The sequence below is a fragment of the Podarcis liolepis genome (assembly GCF_965112155.1).
Source record: "Podarcis liolepis genome assembly, chromosome: 15".
NCBI classification, from domain to species: domain Eukaryota; kingdom Metazoa; phylum Chordata; class Lepidosauria; order Squamata; family Lacertidae; genus Podarcis; species Podarcis liolepis.
In genome coordinates this window covers 3741891-3762685 of record NC_139566.1, presented here as the reverse complement: position 1 = coordinate 3762685, position 20795 = coordinate 3741891, and the positions used below count along the sequence as shown (strand labels likewise).

At 41.5% G+C, this 20795-nt stretch overlaps 1 protein-coding gene across 12 annotated transcripts in view; it reads left to right on the top strand.

Annotated features, from left to right (window-relative positions):
- Nucleotides 1-18255, top strand: part of HORMAD1 (HORMA domain containing 1) — a 578262-nt gene extending 560007 nt beyond the window's left edge. Inside the window, exons 1-16 of one of the 12 annotated variants that reach the window (XM_083477275.1) lie at nucleotides 3049-3074; nucleotides 3162-3384; nucleotides 5471-5526; nucleotides 5741-5885; nucleotides 6312-6375; nucleotides 7790-7826; nucleotides 7961-7981; nucleotides 8089-8115; nucleotides 10014-10081; nucleotides 10769-10920; nucleotides 11024-11253; nucleotides 11413-11479; nucleotides 12295-12371; nucleotides 12660-12743; nucleotides 14205-14294; nucleotides 17165-18255. In XM_083477275.1, coding sequence (XP_083333401.1) covers nucleotides 5494-5526; nucleotides 5741-5885; nucleotides 6312-6375; nucleotides 7790-7826; nucleotides 7961-7981; nucleotides 8089-8115; nucleotides 10014-10081; nucleotides 10769-10920; nucleotides 11024-11253; nucleotides 11413-11479; nucleotides 12295-12371; nucleotides 12660-12743; nucleotides 14205-14294; nucleotides 17165-17245 — 1176 coding nt within the window. In that variant the 5' untranslated portion in view covers nucleotides 3049-3074; nucleotides 3162-3384; nucleotides 5471-5493 and the 3' untranslated portion in view covers nucleotides 17246-18255. Of the gene's footprint in view, nucleotides 1-928; nucleotides 1900-1929; nucleotides 2152-2726; nucleotides 2994-3048; nucleotides 3075-3161; nucleotides 3385-3633; nucleotides 3676-3741; nucleotides 3844-5046; nucleotides 5178-5412; nucleotides 5527-5740; nucleotides 5886-6311; nucleotides 6376-7789; nucleotides 7827-7960; nucleotides 7982-8088; nucleotides 8116-10013; nucleotides 10082-10768; nucleotides 10921-11023; nucleotides 11254-11412; nucleotides 11480-12294; nucleotides 12372-12659; nucleotides 12744-14204; nucleotides 14295-17164 lie in introns of those variants that run through there. The other 11 variants (XM_083477279.1, XM_083477276.1, XM_083477278.1 and 8 more) reach the window with 11 other exon arrangements.
- The last annotated feature ends 2540 nt before the right edge of the window (nucleotides 18256-20795 follow it).

The following is a 20795-nucleotide window of genomic DNA, read 5'->3' as shown; positions in this document are numbered from 1 at the left end:
AGATAATCAAGAGGCATTTTTTCTGTTCAAAGACACATTTGCAGCCAGGCAAAAACACCCGAGGTGCAAAAACAGGGCCACTGCATGAGTGTGGCCTGAGGAAAGTTCTGAGGCCCAGAGAAAGGGTTATGGACTACTTCTGGAGACAATACAATAATACTTATAATTGATGATTAATTGTTTTTGATGTGGGTTAAGGCCGCTTTAGTTGGAACCATCTTGGTGGAAAAGGCAGAAATGTGGATTTATTACATAATTCTGGAGTGGGTGAATAAAATGCCAACTCAGCAGGAAAGGGTGTGGTGGTGATGATGATGATGATGATTTTAGTTGCCCCCGAAATGGACTTTGGACATGCCTGGATTAGGCAGAGGAAGGGAATCTCAGCGTCTTGAACTCCAAGTAGTGAACATGACCAGAGGCAAAAGTGGGTGGGACAGCACATGTAAATATTACTTTTGCACAATAGACTTAATAGTGTCTACACTTAACACCTCTCTATCCTCCATCCAGGTAAGGAAGAGGCATTATTGCTGTTCAAAGACACATTTCCAGAAGCAAAAACACCCAAGGTGGAAAAACAGGGCCAGTGAGTGTATGTGGCCTGGGGAAAGTTTTGAGGGCCAGATAGGGAGACTTGAAGGGCCACACCACTAGCAAAAGTTCATGAAAGAAAATTTTTGCAACCTGGAATCGGGGACGGCTCTACCATTGGGTAAAGCGACTAAAAGTGTTATGAAAGGACAACAAATTGTTGTTTATTATCCTGCATTGCAGGGGTTTGGACTAGATGACCCTTGTGGTCCCTTCCAACCCTACAATTCTATTATTCTTGTGGGATTTTCTGCCCCAGGTTCCAGAATATCTTGGTCGGCCTTTGGGATCATGCACCTTGACTTGGTATGGAAGGTGCCATTGGCCATTCCACATCAGGCTGCAAAATATCATGGGCTGTTACTGCCTGGAATTTTTAAGAAATGTGTGTGCATTGCAAAGGTCAAGCTATGTTTTCCAAGGACGTATATAGCTATTGCCAGCTAATGCCTTCACTTCATTCTGAACATACAACACATTTGCCAGGACATACTTTGAATTCCCAGATTTGGCCATTGCACAGTGTTAAGGAATAATAAAGTACATTTGAACACCACTGAATAATCATAGCCACTCTAGACACAAGGGATTCCAGGTTAAACTAACTTTTAAACAACTTTGAGCTCTAATGCCTCACAGTAAAGAAAACTGAGCACTCTCCTCTTCATTCAATATCTCTGAGGAACAGTTATTGGATAAATTTCCCTCCTCACATCTACCATATATCTCTCTACACACAAAAATACCCTAACGCCCTTTTATACTCCCCTGGTTTAGACATTAACCCTGTTCCTTCAAAAATATGTGTGAAAAGACTTTATTTGTGGAGGGTGTGGCATGAAAGAGCCGTACTTGACTTTGCCCTGTTTTCAATGTCAGTTTAGCAGAGGAGGTAAGAAAGTAATTGAGGAAATGTTCTCTGAGGATGTGCAGAGTGCTTTTTCCATTCACCAGTGGGAAACTGGCCAACTTGGACACACAGATACAAGGAAGGCCTTATAGGGTACTCAACCAGCACAGCCCATCTCCTATTCAACTACTCTTGACATTATAAAATAATTGCTGTCTATATCTATATCAGACCTAGGGTAGGGTTGTCTTGAGCAGCAATTTGATCTGTAGCTAGGGCTAAAATCATTTGAATTCCATGCCATGAAAAATCTCACATTCTGATTTCTGTTAAAGGTGGAGAAGAAGCTGCTATATATATATATATATATATATATATATATATATATATATATATATTTCTGGTCAGTTTGCAAACTTATTAGCCATGAAGGAGGTTGAGGGCAGTCCCTCTGAGTGTGTGGGCATAAAGTGTACACATATATGTCCTTAAAAGTGTATTTTCCCTTGTCTAAGAGGGGGCTGCAGCGCCTCTCCACCGAAAAAATATTCTGTGTGCTTTTAAAACCATGCCTGGCATGAAATTTAAAAAAGGCTCCGCTTTTCCTGTCATGAAGATGTTAACTGGTTGGGGAAAACTTCACCCAGAGAATTTCTGCCTGCCAGGCAATGATAGAAAGGCATAGAGCTGGGGGTGGGGAGAAAAAGGTGATATTTCTTTTAAGTGAAACATGGTTTCAAAGAACAATGCCATTTTATACTTAACACCCCACTTCTGTTAAGGAACTATTTTAAAACAATAAGGGGTTGTAGCCACCTTAAAGTTCTACTCAGAGTAGAGCCATTGAAATTGATGGAAGCAAGTTAGGTCTATTAACTTCAATGGGCCTGCTCTGAAAAGAACTAGCATTGAATGCAACCCAGTAATAATTATTTTTTTGATTTTATGAGATTTATGTTGCTTGATTGTAAAAACGAATGAACCTCAAAGCAGTTTAGAAGAATAAGACAATGAAAGTTTCAGGGTGTGTTTTTTTTAAAAAAAACCTATTTAAAACCTTCTAAAAATAGTTAAGATCTATGATAAGGTAAAAACCACCAGATTACAATAGTGATTGGTGGCGATTTGCTTCTGATAGCGTTAAAAGTTACCATAAGATGGGGGCCATTTTGGTGGAAAAAACAGAAGTGTGGCTTTATTAAGTAACTCTGGAGAGGGTAAATAAAATGTCAGCTAAGGAAGGAAAGAATTATTGTTGTTTACAGTGTACACCCTTCAGTCTGAATAGGTTTCGCCCTGAGCGACTGAGTTGGGTCGCCTGAGGTGCAAAAAAGGCGGGAAAGTTCAGGCGGCGGAGCGGGAAGGGCGGCCGGCCGTTAAACCGTCGACGTCGGAGGAGCGGAAAAAGGCGGGAAAGCGGGAGGCGCGCGCGCGAGGAGCCTCAAAACCCCCGCTTTTTGCTGAGAGGAAAAAGGATTTTGAAAAGCGTGCGGGAATCGCCATGAAATAGTTAAAAATAAAACAAAATACTGTAGCCTGTATATACGATGTAAGGGCGTCTGTTTTAAATAAATTAATATCCCTGAATGATTTTTATTTAATGTAATGAGAGGTCGTCTGCTTATAACTTGTTTTTATTACTGCTTGCTAGCCGCCCTGAGCCCGGCCTTGCTGGGGAGGGCGGGGTATAAATAAAAATTACTACTATTATTATAAGCACGGCCGTCCTAAATCGCCCCCACGGCAAAAAAAGCCCCATCGTGCGCTACATGGCTTGGCTGCTTTTAATCGCCTCAAGTCAGACGCGGTCTCTCAGGAGTGCTTCTCCACCTGAACTTTCCCCCGTTTTATATATTACACTCCATCTCTATCGTAAACCTCAGGGCTGCTGCTGCCAACTTCCCAGTTGACTTTTGCAGCTGGGCTCTTAATGCCCAGAGATTGGTAGATAATATGCGGCGGGAAACGAGCCTTCCCTCATCCTACACTTTTCTTACAGATCTAATTTGCTCCCCTCGTCCCTACCGAGCTCCAGTGTTGTTTTTCCTCCCTCAGTGGAGCTGGAGGAGATGAGGGAACAATTTCAATCGGGAAAACTGTGGTTCGCTCGATATTTTGTTGGACTACAACTCCCATCACTCCTCGTCTTTGGCCATGCTTGCTAGGGATGATGGGAGTTGTAGTTCATCAACATCTGGGGCCGGGCGCAGCTGCTCCCCACACTAAATCAAGTAAATAAATTTTAAAAACCTTAATTAACTGAACAATTGCAGGACAGAGAGCTTTGTTCTCTCCCCACCCAACATAAATCCTGGCAGGGAGCAAAGGTTCCACATTCCTGGTGTAAGAGATAATAAGAATGCCCAGATGGAAAAGAGGAGCCATGTTCCTTTTTCCAGGTGGCTACGGGGGGGGGGGGGGTTCTAGCCATAGCTGTCAACCTTCCATTTTTTATTTTATTTTTTGCGGGAAATTCCCTTATTCCAGCGCTGCTTCCCGCTGCTATCCTGGATTGTTAGATATCCCGTAGACCAGGGGTCTGCAACCTTTAAGACAAAAAGAGCCACTTGGACCCATTTCCGAAGAAAAAACAACAACTGGGAGCCGCAAAACCATTGCGACATTTAAAACAAATATATCTCCAGAGCCGCAATCTGACAGCGGGCGGGAAGGTGACGTTGGGACGAACGCACGCACCGCCCCCATGCGACGTCACAGCCAGTACAGCGCCCACCACAGTGGGGAGTGTCGGGGCGCACAATGCGCCTCCTCCCCTCGCTAGTATCCGCCCCGGAGCCGCGGCAAAGGTGTAAAAGAGCCACATGCGGCTCCGGAGCCGCAGGTTGCAGACCCCTGCCGTAGACTGTCCCTGGGACAGGTGTGGCTGCTGATCCCTTATTTTTGAGGCTGCTGATCCCTTATTTTCAAATCTGAAAGTTGACAGCTATGGTTCTAGCTGGGGTTTTTTTGTCCCAGGTGCAGCTTCCAGAAGGGCACCAACGAGGCCCCCAGCCTGTGTGCATGTGTACGTAAATCATAGCTGTCAACGTTTCCCTTTTTTAAAGGGAAATTCCCTTCTTCCGAATAGGATTCCTCGCAAGAAAAGGGAAAAGTTGACAGCTAGGACGTAAATGTGTGGGTTGTGTGTGCCAAACTTTGACCCGGGTGAAATAAAGCCTAGCTTTGCCCCTGCCGATGGCAGGTGGTGGGGCCAGAGGCAAACTTGCAGCAGATCTGGCTCTTGCCTTTGAGCAGTAGAGCAGTTTCTGCACACACACAAAAGACAAGAGTGTTCCTGCGCAGACCCGCACATTTCTCCTTCCTTGGAGGTTTTTAAGCAGAGGTTGGGTGGCCGTCTGTCATGGAGGCTTTAGCTGAGATTCCTGCATTGCAGCGGGATTGGATGACCCTAGGGGTCCCTTCCCACTCTACAATTCTATGATTCTCTATTTATTTATTTCATAAAATTTATATACTGCTGAATTGTTAAATGAAAAGCCTCGGTGATTTTATCGTTCACCCAGGCAAGCAAGAGGCATGCATGGTTGTCACAGGTCAAAAACACATTTCAGCCAGGCCAAGAGCACTCTGGGTTGTATCCAACTCAGTTCTACTCAGAGTAGACGGAAATGAATACATTGAAGCTAATCATGATCATTAATTTCAACGGACTCTACTCTGAGTCGAGAGCAGGTTACAACCCTCAAGGAGCGGGCAGGGCAGGACATATGAGGTATGCTCCCGGCTGGAAAAAAATGCAACCAATAAAATATAGTCTAAAACTATTAAAACTCTCCATCTGTGATATTAGAGGCAACATAAAGCATTTTATAAATAAATAAATAAATAAGGTACATATTAAATAAATAATGTGTTCATTTTAAACCAAGTGGGGCATTTTATAAAAAGAGAGTCTACTCCCAGGAGCAACAAATCTTTTCACATGATATGTCATATGTTAAATTTAGAAACTGGAATTTCTCACCAAAACACTGTATATACTAACACAACATTTTTTATCAACAGGTGACTGAGAAAGAACAGGAAATATGGCAACTGCTCAGAAGCAAAGAAACTATCTGGTGTAGTTCCATTTCAAAAATTTAATTTCTCTTACCCTTTAATAAGTTTTTTTTAAAACAGTAATTATATGTTTATGGTAACCATTGTGTTTAGATCAACTCAGTATGATGCACAGAAGCAGTGAGTTAGGCACTTGCATATTTATTGACATAAGAATGTGTAGAGCTAATCTGCATCCATGCTCTTCTTAATTCTTTCTTCTTTACCTTTTAGAGTGCAATAATATTTCCCAACAAAATATCAACTGAGCAGCAATCTCTAGTATTAGTGAAAAGACTGCTGGCAATAGCTGTATCCTGCATTACCTACCTAAGAGGGATATTTCCAGAAAGTGCATATGGAACGAGATATATTGATGGTAATGGCTTTTCCAAAAAGAGCAAACTTTCTCTCTAGTGTAGCTGATAAACACACCAGACTGTGATCTTCAGAAGTTACTACATAGTGATATCCCAGAAAAAGTACCTGAGTTTTAAGCTATTATTATGTATTTATATCACAAATGTTTATTTGTGACCTGCTTTCCAGCAGAATATGATCCCAAAGCAGGGTGCAATCTCAAAATACAATAAAACCATGCAATCAATATAGGACCATCCTTAAAATATGCAAAAACATGTAATCAAATAATTATTTGAAAGTGCAGGGTTATTGCTGCAAACTGCTGTTGAGTGATTCTCCCTTTCCATTCTGTGCTTGTGTAAAGAACAGAAAAAGTTGTCAATAATAGCGTCATCAATGTTGCAACTAAGATTTATCAAATGTATTTTGATTGTATTTTAAGACCTCCGTGTGAAAATACTGCGGGAGGATAAAACCTGCCCTGGCTCCAGTCAGCTGGTGAAATGGTAGGTTTTTTGTGGTTTCTACTTTGCAAATAATTAGAGAATAGGTCCTTACCGCAGGGAGCTTACAGTCTGTAATTCAACATGAGAAAACAGATGAAAGGAAATGGAGGCAGGTTTGAACAAGGGAACAACAGGTGACATATATGTACTTAGGTTTGGTACTATGTGCTTCCCCCATCCGCGCTATACCAGTATTCAAAACTCCTGTTGTTCTAGGCGCATTTTGTGACAGGGAATTTCATTAGTGTGAGCAGTTTCTGAGCTCTGTGCCTAAGATTTCATATTAAAACGGCAGAGTGGAAGGAAAGGAGGACCTTTTTCCTCCCCACTTCCAGCCACTCTCTGAAGACTGGAGATGAGACCCTCTTAAGAATATTAGGGGTGTGGGCAGGGGATGGACTAGACCATATGAAAAATGAACATAATATTTTAGCTGCAGTTCATTTCCAGCATTGTATCCTCGTTATTAAAAAAACAACACCATGCCTAGACTTTCCCTTGTTGCACCCATAACCTAGATTTAAGGTGCCATTTAGCTCCTAGCTTTCTTATCTCAGTTTCTAACACTGCACTATATATTTAAAGCAGTATCATACCACTTTAGACAGTCATAGCTTCACCCAAAAATATCCTTAGTACAGTAGTTAATTAAGGGTGCTGAGAATTGTTAGGAGACTCTCCATCCCGCCATAACCCTCACAGAGATTCCTAAAGTTCCCTGGCCTGGAAAGAGGGATTGATATTTAAACCACTCTGGAAATTGTAGCTCTGTGACGCGAGCATTTCACTGGACTCTTTGAAAGAATCAATGACTGTTTAAAATGGTATGATACTGCTTTAAATGTATAGTACAGATGAGGGAATGGAAAGGCTAGAATTTAAATGAAGTAAGAGAGGTGGCATGATGGTGACATTCCGGGAAACAGTTCCAGGCTTCAGAAGGACTAAGAGAAGAACAAAAATGTCATTTGAGAGAGCAGAAGAACTCCAGTCATTTCAGAGTGATAGAGCTGGAGGATAAATGGTTATACTGTAGGTGGGGATTTTTCTCGGGAGAAGAGTGGAATGATAAAGGGGCTTGTGCAGGATTCAGGAGTGGAGAGGAAGGCATTTCAGAGATTTAAGGGACACTGGTGTGGCCAAAGCAGATTTTGGCTTCAGGGTGCTGGCTAGAGATGAAAGGTGTGTGTGTGTGTGTGTGTGTGTGTGTGTGTGTGTGTGTGTGTGGTTGAGGATTTCACTCAGTGTAAATAGGAATCCAATTGCTGTCTTTGTCAGGCCCATAAAATAATGGTAAGCATTTAATGAATAAAAGCAGGATTGAAAAATTGCACAATAGATACAGATGAATGGGATTAAGAAACCCAAAATGCATGTATTTGTGTGAAACAGTAGCATTTTATGATTTTTACAGGATGCTGGGATGCTATGATGCACTGCAGAAAAAATATGTAAGTTAAATATGGTTTTATCTTTAATGAGTAACTGTGCATTCACAGATTCATCTTAGCAATTTTCATTATAGTAAACACACTATAATGCTTTTAATTTCTGATTTATTTTCTTTATTGTTTTGGGTAAATAGCTCAGATTAATCGTCTTAGCGGTAAGTTTAATATATATTTATACACGTCCACATTTCAAAATTAATAGTTCATATGCTGTATTGTATTTGCTATTGTCCTGATTATGTTTTTTATCTTTTAAATACAGGTCTACACCAACCAGGAAGATCCTCAGGTAAGTTTATGATATTGCATTCATAAGTGCACATTTTATATTGCAGATGTTTTGTCCTGGATCAATACATACTTTTTGTGAAGAGACTTGCTGAAAGAGACACATGTCGACAAATGTGGATTGTAAGATCATTCAGTGCATCTGACAGTGACCACTATGAAAGATCAAAGGACACCTCTAATAGAAATCATTAAACAGCCATTTGAAGGCAATGGTTTCTGAAATTTACTGTAATTGGACGATTTTCTCACCATCTCTACATTCCAACACCACCTCCTTTTTCAAACACTAATCTGCAACCAGCTTTATAAAAGTGGTGGATTCAGATTGGGAATACATTGTTTGGGGGGAAACCAGCGGCTGCGGTCCTCATCTAATTCATCCCCTTGGCTAAAGGGGTAGGGTGGGGAGGAAACTTCAGGAGAGCCAATCACTTCTTGTCGAGTTTGACTCTTCCTTTCTTTGGGAACAAGAGAAGAGTGTATCAAGTGTATATTGCTGAGGTGGGGAACCTGTGGCAGTCCAGGTGTTGTTGGACTACAACTCCCATCATCACAGATGATTTTCCAGGCTGGCTGAGGCTGATGAGAGCTGGGAGTCCAACAGCATCTGGAGAACCGCAAGTTCTCTTCCCCAGGCATATCCCTTGCCACAGACAAGGATAAAAAAATCCAGCCACAAGGTGTCACTCTTTCTCTATTTGATGTGATACAGTGGTACCTCGGGTTAAGTACTTAATTCGTTCTGGAGGTCTGTTCTTAACCTGAAACTGTTCTTAACCTGAAGCACCACTTTAGCTAATGGGGCCTCCTGCTGCTGCTGCGCCGCCGGAGCACGATTTCTGTTCTTATCCTGAAGCAAATTTCTTAACCTGAAGCACTATTTCTGGGTTAGCGGAGTTTGTAACCTGAAGCGTATGTAACCTGAAGCGTATGTAACCTGAAGCGTATGTAACCTGAAGCATATGTAACCCGAGGTACCACTGTAATTAGAATAATATTAAAGAAGATGAATTCTACATATTAAATGTTGCAGCCCAAACTTTATGGCAATCTTTTCTCTTATTATTTGCTTCTGCTGACCCTAATTCCATTAGAAAAGTGTGCATTGTTTTTAAAAAAAGAATATCCAAATGATCACAAAGGAAAGCTGGTAATGAAAAAGGGATTAAAACTGGATTGCAGTACTTACGCCAGCATCAATCAAACTCCATGATGAAGGACATTCCATTTTTTTATACTGATGTTGTCTAAAGAAAGTGGATCTTTCTTCCATGAAAGTGAATGGTGCAGGGAAGCCTTGAAACAAATTGCTGGTTTGGCTTGTGAATTGACAGTTTGGGTGGCCTGGAAGCTATCATTAACATCCACTCTGGATGAAGTCTATTTAAAAGAGTCAAACCCAGCCTTTCTGTCATCAAAGGCTCTAAAAGAGATTTCAGTCCAGTGAGTGGTACTGTATCCAGCTAGGCTGAAATTGATATACATAAGTTAGTCATGTTGATTAATTTCAGTGGGTCTAGGACCAACACCAGATGCAACCCATTGCGTTCAGTACTGCAGTTAAGTATCCATATTGCTTGTTCACTTTAGATACAATGAGTTTAAAAGTATTAACAATCAGTATACATTACTACTGAGAGCCAAAGTGCTTAGATGCAGATTGTGGAGACCTGGATACAACACCCCACTCAGCCATGAAACTCACTTCAGGACCTGTCACTCTTGTTCTGCGTAACCTACCTCGCTGGGTTGTTATGACAATAAAACAGGGGAAAGAGAGCCCATGTCCTTCACCCTGAGCTTACTGGAGGACATTCAAAGGCGGAGGATTTGTTAGACTTGGTGCTGTTTCCAATTTTAGGCACTTGATACGTAACTACTATGTTTTGTGTTTAGACTGTTACAGAGTGCTACCAATTTAAGTTCAAATACAGCGATCAAGGACCATCTATGGATTTCACAAGGTATTCTCTCCTCTCCTACCCCACTGTTTTCATCAGGCAGTTATACAAGACATTTCTCTGCCAGGCTGTTCTTGCAAGCTGAGAAAAGCCAACATGTATTCTTTGATTCTAGAAACTGGATGTTAATATGTCCCTGTGTTCACCAAAGAGAAGGCATTTAATTGCTGCAGAACAAATGCTCAATAACAATCAGCCTTCAATTGGTTTCTAGTCACATTTATTAGAAAGGCTCAGGAAATATCAAATAGGAAATATGCAATTTTATCGGTTCCCAATTTCTCCTGTACCTAATGGATTTGACTTCCAGAATATAGATACAGTACTCTAAACAATTGTCTTCAGCATTTTCAGCCCATGACCTACCTTTAACCCAAACATGCATTTTAAAATTTCTTAAATACTTTACCATGTGTTTGTATGTGGGGAGTGTAATGCTACCATTGTTATCTAGTTTAGCTCAGACTCAGAGTCAATAGTGGGTCCTGACTGCTTTAAACCATGGTGGGCTGGGGCATGTTGCTTAGACAGATCAGGAGAGCAGAGGATGGGAAGAAGGAGAGTAAAGCCACTCTTTGTGTGTAAGGGCTAGGGATGTAAGAAGGCTCCTGTTTCCATTTCCGGTATTGCTAATATAGAGGCACCAGCTGCCCTTGCTTTCAAATAATGGATGGTTTTGTTTTTTTCTAGTAAAAACAATGGAAGTAATTCCAACAACACGTGCACAAGTACTAAGAAAGCGAGTATCCTGATGCTACGAAAGATTTATGTCCTGATGCAGAACCTGGGTCCTCTGCCTGGTGATGTCTGTCTGACGATGAAGCTGTTCTATTACGATGAAGGTACCATTTCAAATTTTAATTCTGTTCAACATCGGTATGTCAGAATAACTGCTGATGAAACAAATGTTTCCCATTATGGAATATCACCAATTTTCCTTTTTAGTTACACCTCCTGATTACCACCCTCCAGGATTCAAAGAGGGTCATTGTGAAGCAGTGGCATTCGAGGGAGAGCCAATGTACCTAAGTGTTGGGGAGGTCCCAACCCCTTTTCATACGATGAAAGTTAAAGTGACGACGGAAAAAGATCGAATGGAGTGCATCGATGCAGACTTATTAAGGCAAGGGAAGGCATTGACTTCCACAAAGCCACAGCACCTTGATAAAATGGATGTAAGGGTTTGAAATTTATTTTTATAGTTTTGTAATGATGTATGGAGTTATTATTATTTGAAATTTTGACCGTATTTGCATTGCCTATCCTTAACAAAATGCTTTTACAGGTACATTTCAGCTTTGTTGAAGACGTTCTTGTTTGTGTTCTTTACACAGGAAGATTTTATTGCAGAAAACACAATGAGGGAGCAGCAAAACACACACAGGGTTCCTCATACTAAAGGTACACAGAGCATATGTTATTTAGGAGTGTTTTGCTTTCATATTGGTACACGGTGATGTGTTCTCCATGGCAACACCTTTTCTGCACACCTCTTTAATTTTATGAAACTGTGCATGACACTCTGCTCAGAACTTGGGTTAGAAGATAGGAACACAGGAAGTTGCTAAATACCAAGTCAGACCATTGGTCCATCTAGCTCAGTATTGCCTACACCGACTGCCAATGACTTTTCAGGGTTTCAGGCAAGAGGTCATTCCTAGCTCTTCTTGGAGAAGCCAGAGATTGAACCTGGACATCAGATGCTCTACCACTGAGCTACAACCCTTGCTTTTAGAACATAGGAAGCTGCCTTAGACTAAGTCACATTCATTAGTTCATCTAGCTTAGTACTGTCTACACCAATGGGTAGTGGCTCCGCAGGATTTCAGGCAGAAGTTGTTCCCATGCTTACCTGGAGATGCCAAAGATTGGGACCTTCTGCATACAATATGTGTGCTCTACCTCTAGCGATGTCCTTTCCCCCAAGAATGAACCTTCCCATATGTTTAGACTATTTTCACATCCTAAACTTGCAATGACAGCAGGGGAGGAAGGACCACATTCCTCACAGTTAATATCTCCAGCAGTTTTTGTCTCCTTCGCAACTGCCTGCACCTTCTGGAGGAGGCTGCCTCTCACTCAGAGAAGACTAGAGCCTTGTTAATGTATCTGTCAATCCTCTTTTAAGAACATTCTACTTTTGTACAGAAATATAAACTCTTTGTTTATTCAGTGTTCTGAGAATTTGTACAATTTTCTTCCAATGCCATTCCCAGAACTTAATTTAGTGTGTGAAGAAGATGAAGACATGAGGATAGAAGATAGCCAAACTTTCTCCATCAATAGTTCTCAGGTATAAAGCTGCCTTTTTATTCTGTACCAATGTTTGGTTCTCATTTAGTTTTTTGGATTTACTTTTTTGTGGCTGGATAGATGTTTACTAGATTTAACAAGTGCAACACTATCTGACAATTAGCGGAAGAGTTCCTGCAAAATGTATATAGATATTGTTTGTATGGGTGTATATTTTGCAAAATCACATACAAAACTGTGTAGATATGTTTGTCCTCAATCCAAGAGCCCAAACCAAAGCTGTTCTCTTTTAAAAAGCTGTTCTCTTTGTTTGTTTAACTGTTTTTAGGTGGAACATCTAATTAATAAGACATCAGAACTTGAAGTAGCTGAGGGAAAGACCCGAAGTGGAAGGAAGTTTAAAGGCAACACAGTTAGTGTCATTTTTAAAATAATTAACAAACTATTCTGTTGCATGATCTGAATGAGATAAAAAATTTAAGGGATGCATAACTTAGATTTTTACAGTACAAATCCTGTTCTTTAAGGCTTAGCTCAGTTTTCAGGTTACCTCAATTTTGCTACTGTTGCGCAAGTTGCAGTCAGGATGATTATTAATTCTATTATTTTTGATAATGTATTCATTTATTTCCATAGCATTTCCTCCCCCAGTAGTACTCCAAATGCATTGCCTTAGTTATCCTCCCAGCAAGCTTGTGATTTTCGTAAGGCCACGTGAAAGGTGCACAGCTGAACCTGGATGCGCAGCATCACAGCCCAATTTCTTCTCACAGTTTCATACTAAGCTCTTTGAAAATATTTGATTTAGGCTCCAGTGCCAATGCCATGCCATTGCCGTGTTCACGTCCAGCATGTTTGGGCACTAACTAAGGGCTCCTTCAGATGCTCTATTTATTGAGCATTTATTCTGACTTGTTTGCAGGGAGATTATATACCTCTTCCCATCAAATGATCATTCACCCCACACTTTTTTAATGCATTTCCCCATCACGTTCCTTACCACAAAGGGTCTGCTGTCTTTTTAAAGTGGATTTGTTGCTCCAGAGTGCTTTAAATCAACTTAAATTGCATAAAATTAAATTCCTGATATGCCATTGAATCCATCCCACAAAATAATAACAGTCTGGAGGTAACCTAAACATTTATTATAAATAGTAGTAGCACCAGTAGGGCAGCATATTCATTAGTTAATTTTCAACAATGAAATACCAGAGCTTAGGCTTTGTGAAAGATAGACAAAGCTATTGTTGTCCACAGCAATATTTTGAGGGAGGTAATGTTAAAAATGTAAGAAGCTGAGTTTTGTACAAGCTGCAGGTCTAGATTACTACAAGTTTTTGCTAGTTTTTGCTTCTAAGGAGGCCTTGGACTCTGAAACCTAGGAAGAAAGTTGCATGAAACCATACAACCCAGAAGGTCCTGCTTTTGAGCTGAAAAAGTTTTGTAAAAATTTCAGCTCATCTCTTTTACAGACACTGTGAGGGACCATCCCCACTCTCTGTCCATCAAACTAAGGTTGTTTCTACCCTCACTCCTCTCCTAGTTTCGCTCTGTTCAGTACAGAAACATACCTTCGTAGGCATCTGCCAGTTGCTTTACTGACATTTTCACCTTATAGACATTGTGGGGGAAGATTCCACCAGAATCAGCATCTTAGGAAATGCCCTTCAGATGTACAGCGGTGAAAGTAAATCATAATGTTGTCATGACCAAGCTAAGACTTGCCCTTACTGTCGCCACTCTTAAAGAGTCCTTCATTAATTTTTTAACACACGTTGAGGAAGAGTAACAGCCTACGGATGCACAGCACGCTTCTTAATAGCCATCTGCAGACCTCTCTCCTGGAGCTAACGGTTCTTCTGTCTCTGTCAAGGGTGACAAGGGAGGCAGCAACAAAATTCAGTTAGCAGCAAAGTGTCCCAGAGAAACCCAGAAGAGAAGAAACGCAGAATCGGGCAAGCCAGTAAGTTCTTTCCATGCATTATGAGGAAAGTAACAAGAGTTCTTGCTGTGGGTGCCCCCATCTCCAGTCTTTATGAATCCAACATTTCTATGCAAAACCAGAAGCCTTGGTTTGTCACTGTTTTTTCTTTAGGGGCAATTACAATATTGGAAAATTAGGTGATTTTATAGGGCTGTCGTCCACTGTGTTTTCACTCATGTCAGTCCTGTTGATTTGAGTGAGACCTGCTGTGCAACCTTGCCCTAGGCATGTTTACTTGGTGAAGTCCCACTGTGCTTCATTGGGTTCAAATGGTGCCTAGGACTGTGGCCTTAAGTGGACAAAATGATGCCTTCAATTGCAGCCATTACAGTGAACAAATGAGGCTGCACAGAACAAAATGTGGTTTGTGGAGGTGGGATGTGTTTCTTTCTTCTGGATTCTCCCTCCCAGCTGGAGCCTCTGAAGGTGCAGACGGTGCTGGCTGTCACCCAGTCTGCATCTTCAGAGCTTCCATTTCACAGGCAGGGAGGCTGACCAGAGCAGAAACAGCAGTTCCCAAAGTGAGAAAGAGGCAAATAACCCAGGGATGCCCAAACAATTGCTGAGAGACAGACAATTTAAAATATACCAGTATGTCTCTTCAATACAACTTGTGCAATGAGGACCCTCAACAACCACTTATGTTGTAAGACAGCTCCAGAAACCAGTATGGTGACATCCTTTTCCTACACACAAGTTTTTGCTTTTTCTGGACTTGCTGGTTTTGGCTCCGCTAGTTAAAGTTTGGTTGGAGCTAAGGTATTCCTGGCAGGTAGTGAGTTCTATGGCCTACTTTTTCATAACCTGTTTACCCTGAGATCTAGGACAATGGTGAGTATTACCTGCTGTTAGGGATGGGCAAGTCTGACAGTTTTGGTTTCCCTCAATTCCCCTCATTTTTTTCCAGCCTTCAGTTGATTTCTCCACATTTCTACATCTCCAAAGACTGAATGGAGAGATGGTCGGCTGGAGCCTGCACTACCTGGTCTTTGCTCTGCCCCCCCAGCCGGCAGCCGATTGGGTAGCCGGGGAGGGGGTGGAGCAACAGCCAGGAACTAAAGGGGGTGTCACCCTGGCACAGGAAGCCCATGCCAAGTCGCAAACCCCACCCACTGCTTGGAAGAGTGAGCGTTAATTGTGAAATTCTTTTTTAAAGTCCTCATGAAAATTTATCTGCATTTCAGTGCCAATTTCTTCTAATATACACATTTGGGTGGCGCCTAGGAATTGCCGATCGGAAGGTCGGCGGTTCGAATCCCCATGACGGGGTGAGCTCCCGCTTCTCAGTCCCTGCTCCTGCCAACCTAGCAGTTCGAAAGCACATAAAAGTGCAAGTAGATAAATAGGTACCACTCCGGCAGGAAGGTAAACAGTGTTTCCATGTGCTGCTCTGGTTTCGCCAGAAGCGGCTTAGTCATGCTGGCCACATGACCCGAAAAAACTATCTGTGGACAAATGTCGGCTTCTTCGGCCAGTAAAGCAAGATGAGCACCGCAACCCCAGAGTCGTCCGCGACTGGACTTAACTGTCAGGGGTCCTTTACCTTTTTATACACATTTGCATAATATACACATTTTTGCAAAGCAATTTTTCCTAACATAATGCTCTTTTGTATGTTCTTTTTGACTAATTTGTGCACTTTTATGCACTTTGTCCCAGTATGCCTATTTTTGTGTATACTGGGGCAAAGTGCACAAAAGTGCACACATTTTTGTGTATGCTGGGGAATATCTGTGCATAATATGTGCACTTTGCCACAGTGTACACATTTTTTGTACACAATACTTGGCTGGAGAACAGCACTGCAAAATCCAGAAAAGGTGGGGAAAATGTCAGGATGCAAGGCATGGTTCAGCCTGTGCTCTGGGGAACATGGAGCTCTGAGCTTTCTCCAGCAAGGAGAACAAGCTGAAACTGAGACCTTATACAGTGGTACCTCTGGTTACGTACTTAATTCGTTCCGGAGGTCCATTCTTAACTTGAAACTGTTCTTAACCTGAAGCACCACTTTAGCTAATGGGGCCTCACTCTGCTGCCACGCCACTGTTGTGCGATTTCTGTTCTCATCCTGAAGCAAAGTTCTTAATCCGAGGTGCTATTTCTGGGTTAGCGGAGTCTGTAACCTGAAGCGTATGTAACCTTGAAGCATATGCAACCCGAGGTACCACTGTATAGCAGTAGTAGCAGCAGCGGTAGCAGTGGCAGGGACAGTCTAACTGATACAGCCATCTGTGCTGCAAGATGCTGCTCTACTTAAAGGACCCGGCCTTCAGCACTGGTCTCCTACTGTGATAAGCAGGGGAGCTACAGGCCTTTCTGAGTCTTCTTCAGGGGAGTCCTCTGAGACAGAATGGCAGTTCCACATCCTCAGGCTGGGGTAGGGGCACACTGGTCCAGCAGGTTCATCTGAGAGTGCTTCTGGGGCTGGCCCTGCATGCCCTTTCCCCGTCCTGCTTCAGAGTCCTCGTTCTCACCCCCTACAGATGAGGAATCTGACACCAGGGTCATCAATGACAGCCTAGTGCTGGTGTCAGGCTTTGGGGTGGGTGGGGGGGAGGCTGATTTACAATTCTGCTCAGTTAAAGTGCGTAGTTCCTATTTGATCAGATAGATTTGAAATTCCCATTTGATCAATGACATATCACAGATGCATGGTTTATAGGGCAATTGTAGCAAACCCTTCACTGAAAAACCAGCAGAGAGGACACAAAGTTATTTGTTCTCTGTAACTCAGCATTATTGGGCTCTACCTGACAATATTTAGGTGCATTAGAGTAAGACAGTATGTTGATTTTAATGGTTCTACTCTGAGTTTGACTAAATAATACTTCATTGTCTTTTTAAAAAAGGTTTATCATCTTGAGTTCTTTTCTGGTGAAGACTCAGTTCCCAAACGGAGAAAAATCAGTGAACCAAAAGAGCGGATTTAGATATTGGCTTTCAAATGTTTATTATTTCCCGTTTCCCCCCCTCCCTAGAATGTTTTTCTCATTATACCCAGTATTTTGATGTTTTAGAGGGGGTATAGTTTAACCTGTTAAAGCCATCCAACATTTTTCAGTGCTTTTATTTGCAGTTAAGAGTACAGGCTTTTAATTCAGGTAAATGTAAAATCTAGTCTTGTAAAATTTCACTTGTCAATGTGGATAGAGAGCTGCTGCTTTATCTGAGGCCTGATTTAAATGTAATATTGGGCGTGCAAGAAAATATACCCATGTGGCATTTCATGTAGTCAGGCTCACATTAAATTTGGGGCTCTGAGCTGTTACCTGTACAGTGTGCCCAGGCAATGAATCTCAAGTGTGCTTAATGTTGCATGCACAGGCGAAATGAGACCCAACAGCAGTTTAAATTGGGCCAGAGGGAAATGTCCTTAAGAACAAACTATGATAAATTGATTCAAAATGGAAAACTTTCAGGCAATATTATTACTGCCATGTGAATTAAAAGAAGGAAAAAGCTAAAGGTTTGTAACTCAACCTCCTAGATTTTGGGACTGCAACTCCCATCAGTCCCAGGGCTGATGGGAGTTGTAGTCCAAAAAATGGGGGGGGGGCACCAGCTTGGGGAAGGATGTTGTAACCAGTAGCCTCATCCACAGAAAAAGTTAATCACATCTAAGTACTGTGGAAAGAGATTTCACAAAATTGACTTAAGCCCCATGGATTCCAACAGTTCTTAGGCACATCTTACTTTCTCTGGAGCTCGCAATTAACTTTTAAAGCATTTGTTACTTTGTTTTCTGTTACTAGAAGTGTTATAAAAAATGTAGAGAAAATGTTTAAAAATTTTATGCTATATAATTCTTGAAACATAATGGAAGTATGACTCGAGAACATATTGATTTCTGATTAAATGTTTATAGAGGTCTGCAGTGCATGTGCTTTGTTTTAGACCTTCCAATTTTATAGCCACAATAAAATATTTACAACTTGAACAAGCTGCCTCTTTTCAGAATGTTTGTTTTAAATGTTGATTCCTGCCTCATCACTGGGTGCTCCCAATCTTTCTGTGATTCCCATGTTCCTTTTCAGAATACTGTAAAGAAATAACTGATATTTTCGCAATAACTCTTTGGAACCTTACTCCACATGAAGCAAAATTACTGTATTTTTCGCTCTATAAGACGCACCAGACCACAAGACGCACCTAGTTTTTGGAGGAGAAAAACAAGGGAAAAAATATTCTGAATCTCAGAAGCCAGAACAGCAAGAGGGATTGTTGCGCAGTGAAAGCAGCAATCCCTCTTGCTGTTCTGGCTTCTGGGATAGCTGCGCAGCCTGCATTCGCTCCATAAGAAGCACACACATTACCCTTACTTTTTAGGAGGGAAAAAGTGAGTCTTATAGAGCAAAAAATACGGTATATGGCATCCAAAGCAGTGGCATCTAGTGCCACAGTCATCTTTCAATAATTTATTCTCTGGATGCCACAAACCTCATACAAAATGATTCATTGGTTATTTGGGTGGGGGCACCATGGTTGACAGACAGCATCCTCAAAAATAACATCAGGAGTCCTGGTTGGTTGGTTTTTATTGGGTTTTGATATTGTTTCTTGGATTTTATATTGTTAGCCAATGTGGAAGGAAATGCAGGATATGCATTTGCTTAAATAAGTGGGGAGGAGGGGCTTCCCTTCAGCTTCCAGGATAGGCTCAACCTGATAAGCAGGGGAAAGACTTCTGGCCTTGTACGGTCTGCCATTTTGAATGCCACGGTGGAGGAGGAAAGGGGTAGAAGTTCAGTTTGGTTCACATTTTACTGTGAACATACCTAACACTTTCTAAAATAATAGCTGCGTTTTGGCTCACTTACCTTCTGAAATTCCCACTCCTAATTTTGCAATGCAGTTCTGCATCTATGCACAAAAATGTGTATATTAGTGAAAATAACCTAGAAAAATCTGCAGTTGGAAAAATTGCTTCCAAAGATGTGCATTTTGGAAAGGTGCATACAAAACAGTTGGGTGAAATGCAAACTAAAATGTTGACATATCATAAGGGGCTTCTTTTTAAAACACACAAGCTGAAGGAGAAATATGGATAACTAAATTTAGGATTGGGAAAAATGAGAAACTGAAATAGATAGATTGAAATTGTTTAGTCAATGAATCAAAGCTGGAAGGAGACTTCTAGGCATCCAGTCTCTCCTGCTCAGCGCACAACATCCAGATAACTGTCCAGCATCTGTTCCCTCCAGCAAGGGAAAGCCCAATCTCTGCAAGCTGTAGCAAAATTTCAGGGGGTTCCAGGCACTCAGCCATTGTTGCATTTCCATTGGGAAAATCGAGGCACAGCGGAGGCTAGTGTCTTGTAAGAAATATGGTTTATTTTACACATCTTTACACCTGGAGTCTACGATGAGCTACAGAATATCATATCCCAATAGTGTCTCTCATTGCACCTCAAAGCTTCGGCAAGCATGGGTCAAATGCAGCAGTCAGTCTTGCTCCCCCACCATCTCTCGGTGCAGCCTCCTCCAGCCAGTTGCTGCATGGAGTTCTGGCCCCTCCTTTCCAAAAGCTGCTGTTCAAAACCTCATTTTAAAATACACTTTTTTTTCCTGGCAACCTTCCCTTTGTCTGCTGCTGAATGTCTTACCTGTTGTTAGGGTAATGACTGTTCTATGTTTATTAATGGCTGCACACAGCCAGGCTGGTCCGGCTCCCCAGCATAGGCCAAGTACAGGAATTTCCATGTTTGGCACAGTTTAATCAAACCATCATTAATTCTAACTTTTGCTAATTCTACCAGAATCTATAACAGTATAAAAGGAGAATTCCTGGATGCCAAGATCCAAGTTTGGGTCAAGTGCTCTTTGGTGAGAGAACCCCAGCAGAGATTTAAAGTCACAAAATATGCTGCAAAGTAAAGCGTGGAAACATAGACTGTTAGACCTTTAAAAATATGACCTTGTGAGTGAGTTCCATAATAGTCCCATCTTCCCCCTGTAAAGAAAAAGACCACATGCGTGGTAAGTTCAAAACAGTTTACTTGCAAGCTCTCCAAAGGGACAGATTCATGTGCTTTTCCACGCAGCATTCAGAAAAAATTGCATAGGCTATAAAACTTGGCTCGTTATACTGGTGAAAAGTTCCTAAATTATGGACATAGGAACATAAGAATAGTTTGTAAGAGCCATGCGGTCTGAGCTTGCAGCAACCAACTCAGACCTCTTTACATGATGAGTTCAGGTAAAATTAGTAGTATTGCCTTTTTATCTTGACAGGGACTCAAAGTCTTCATTGAGAGTGATAGTGCATAAATCTGTTTGTGTATTATATTTGGCTTAATAAAAAAATATATGAAATCCATTGAGTGTCTATATTAAATAAGATTAACTATAATGAGAACACTTTAATTTACAATATACGATATCTTTATTGCAACCAAGGTGAGCCAAGCGTGCCAGGACAGCTTACTTCATGGTCTTCCCCCTTCATGCGCTAATTCGACTTAAGTATGTTGGTTTTATGAGG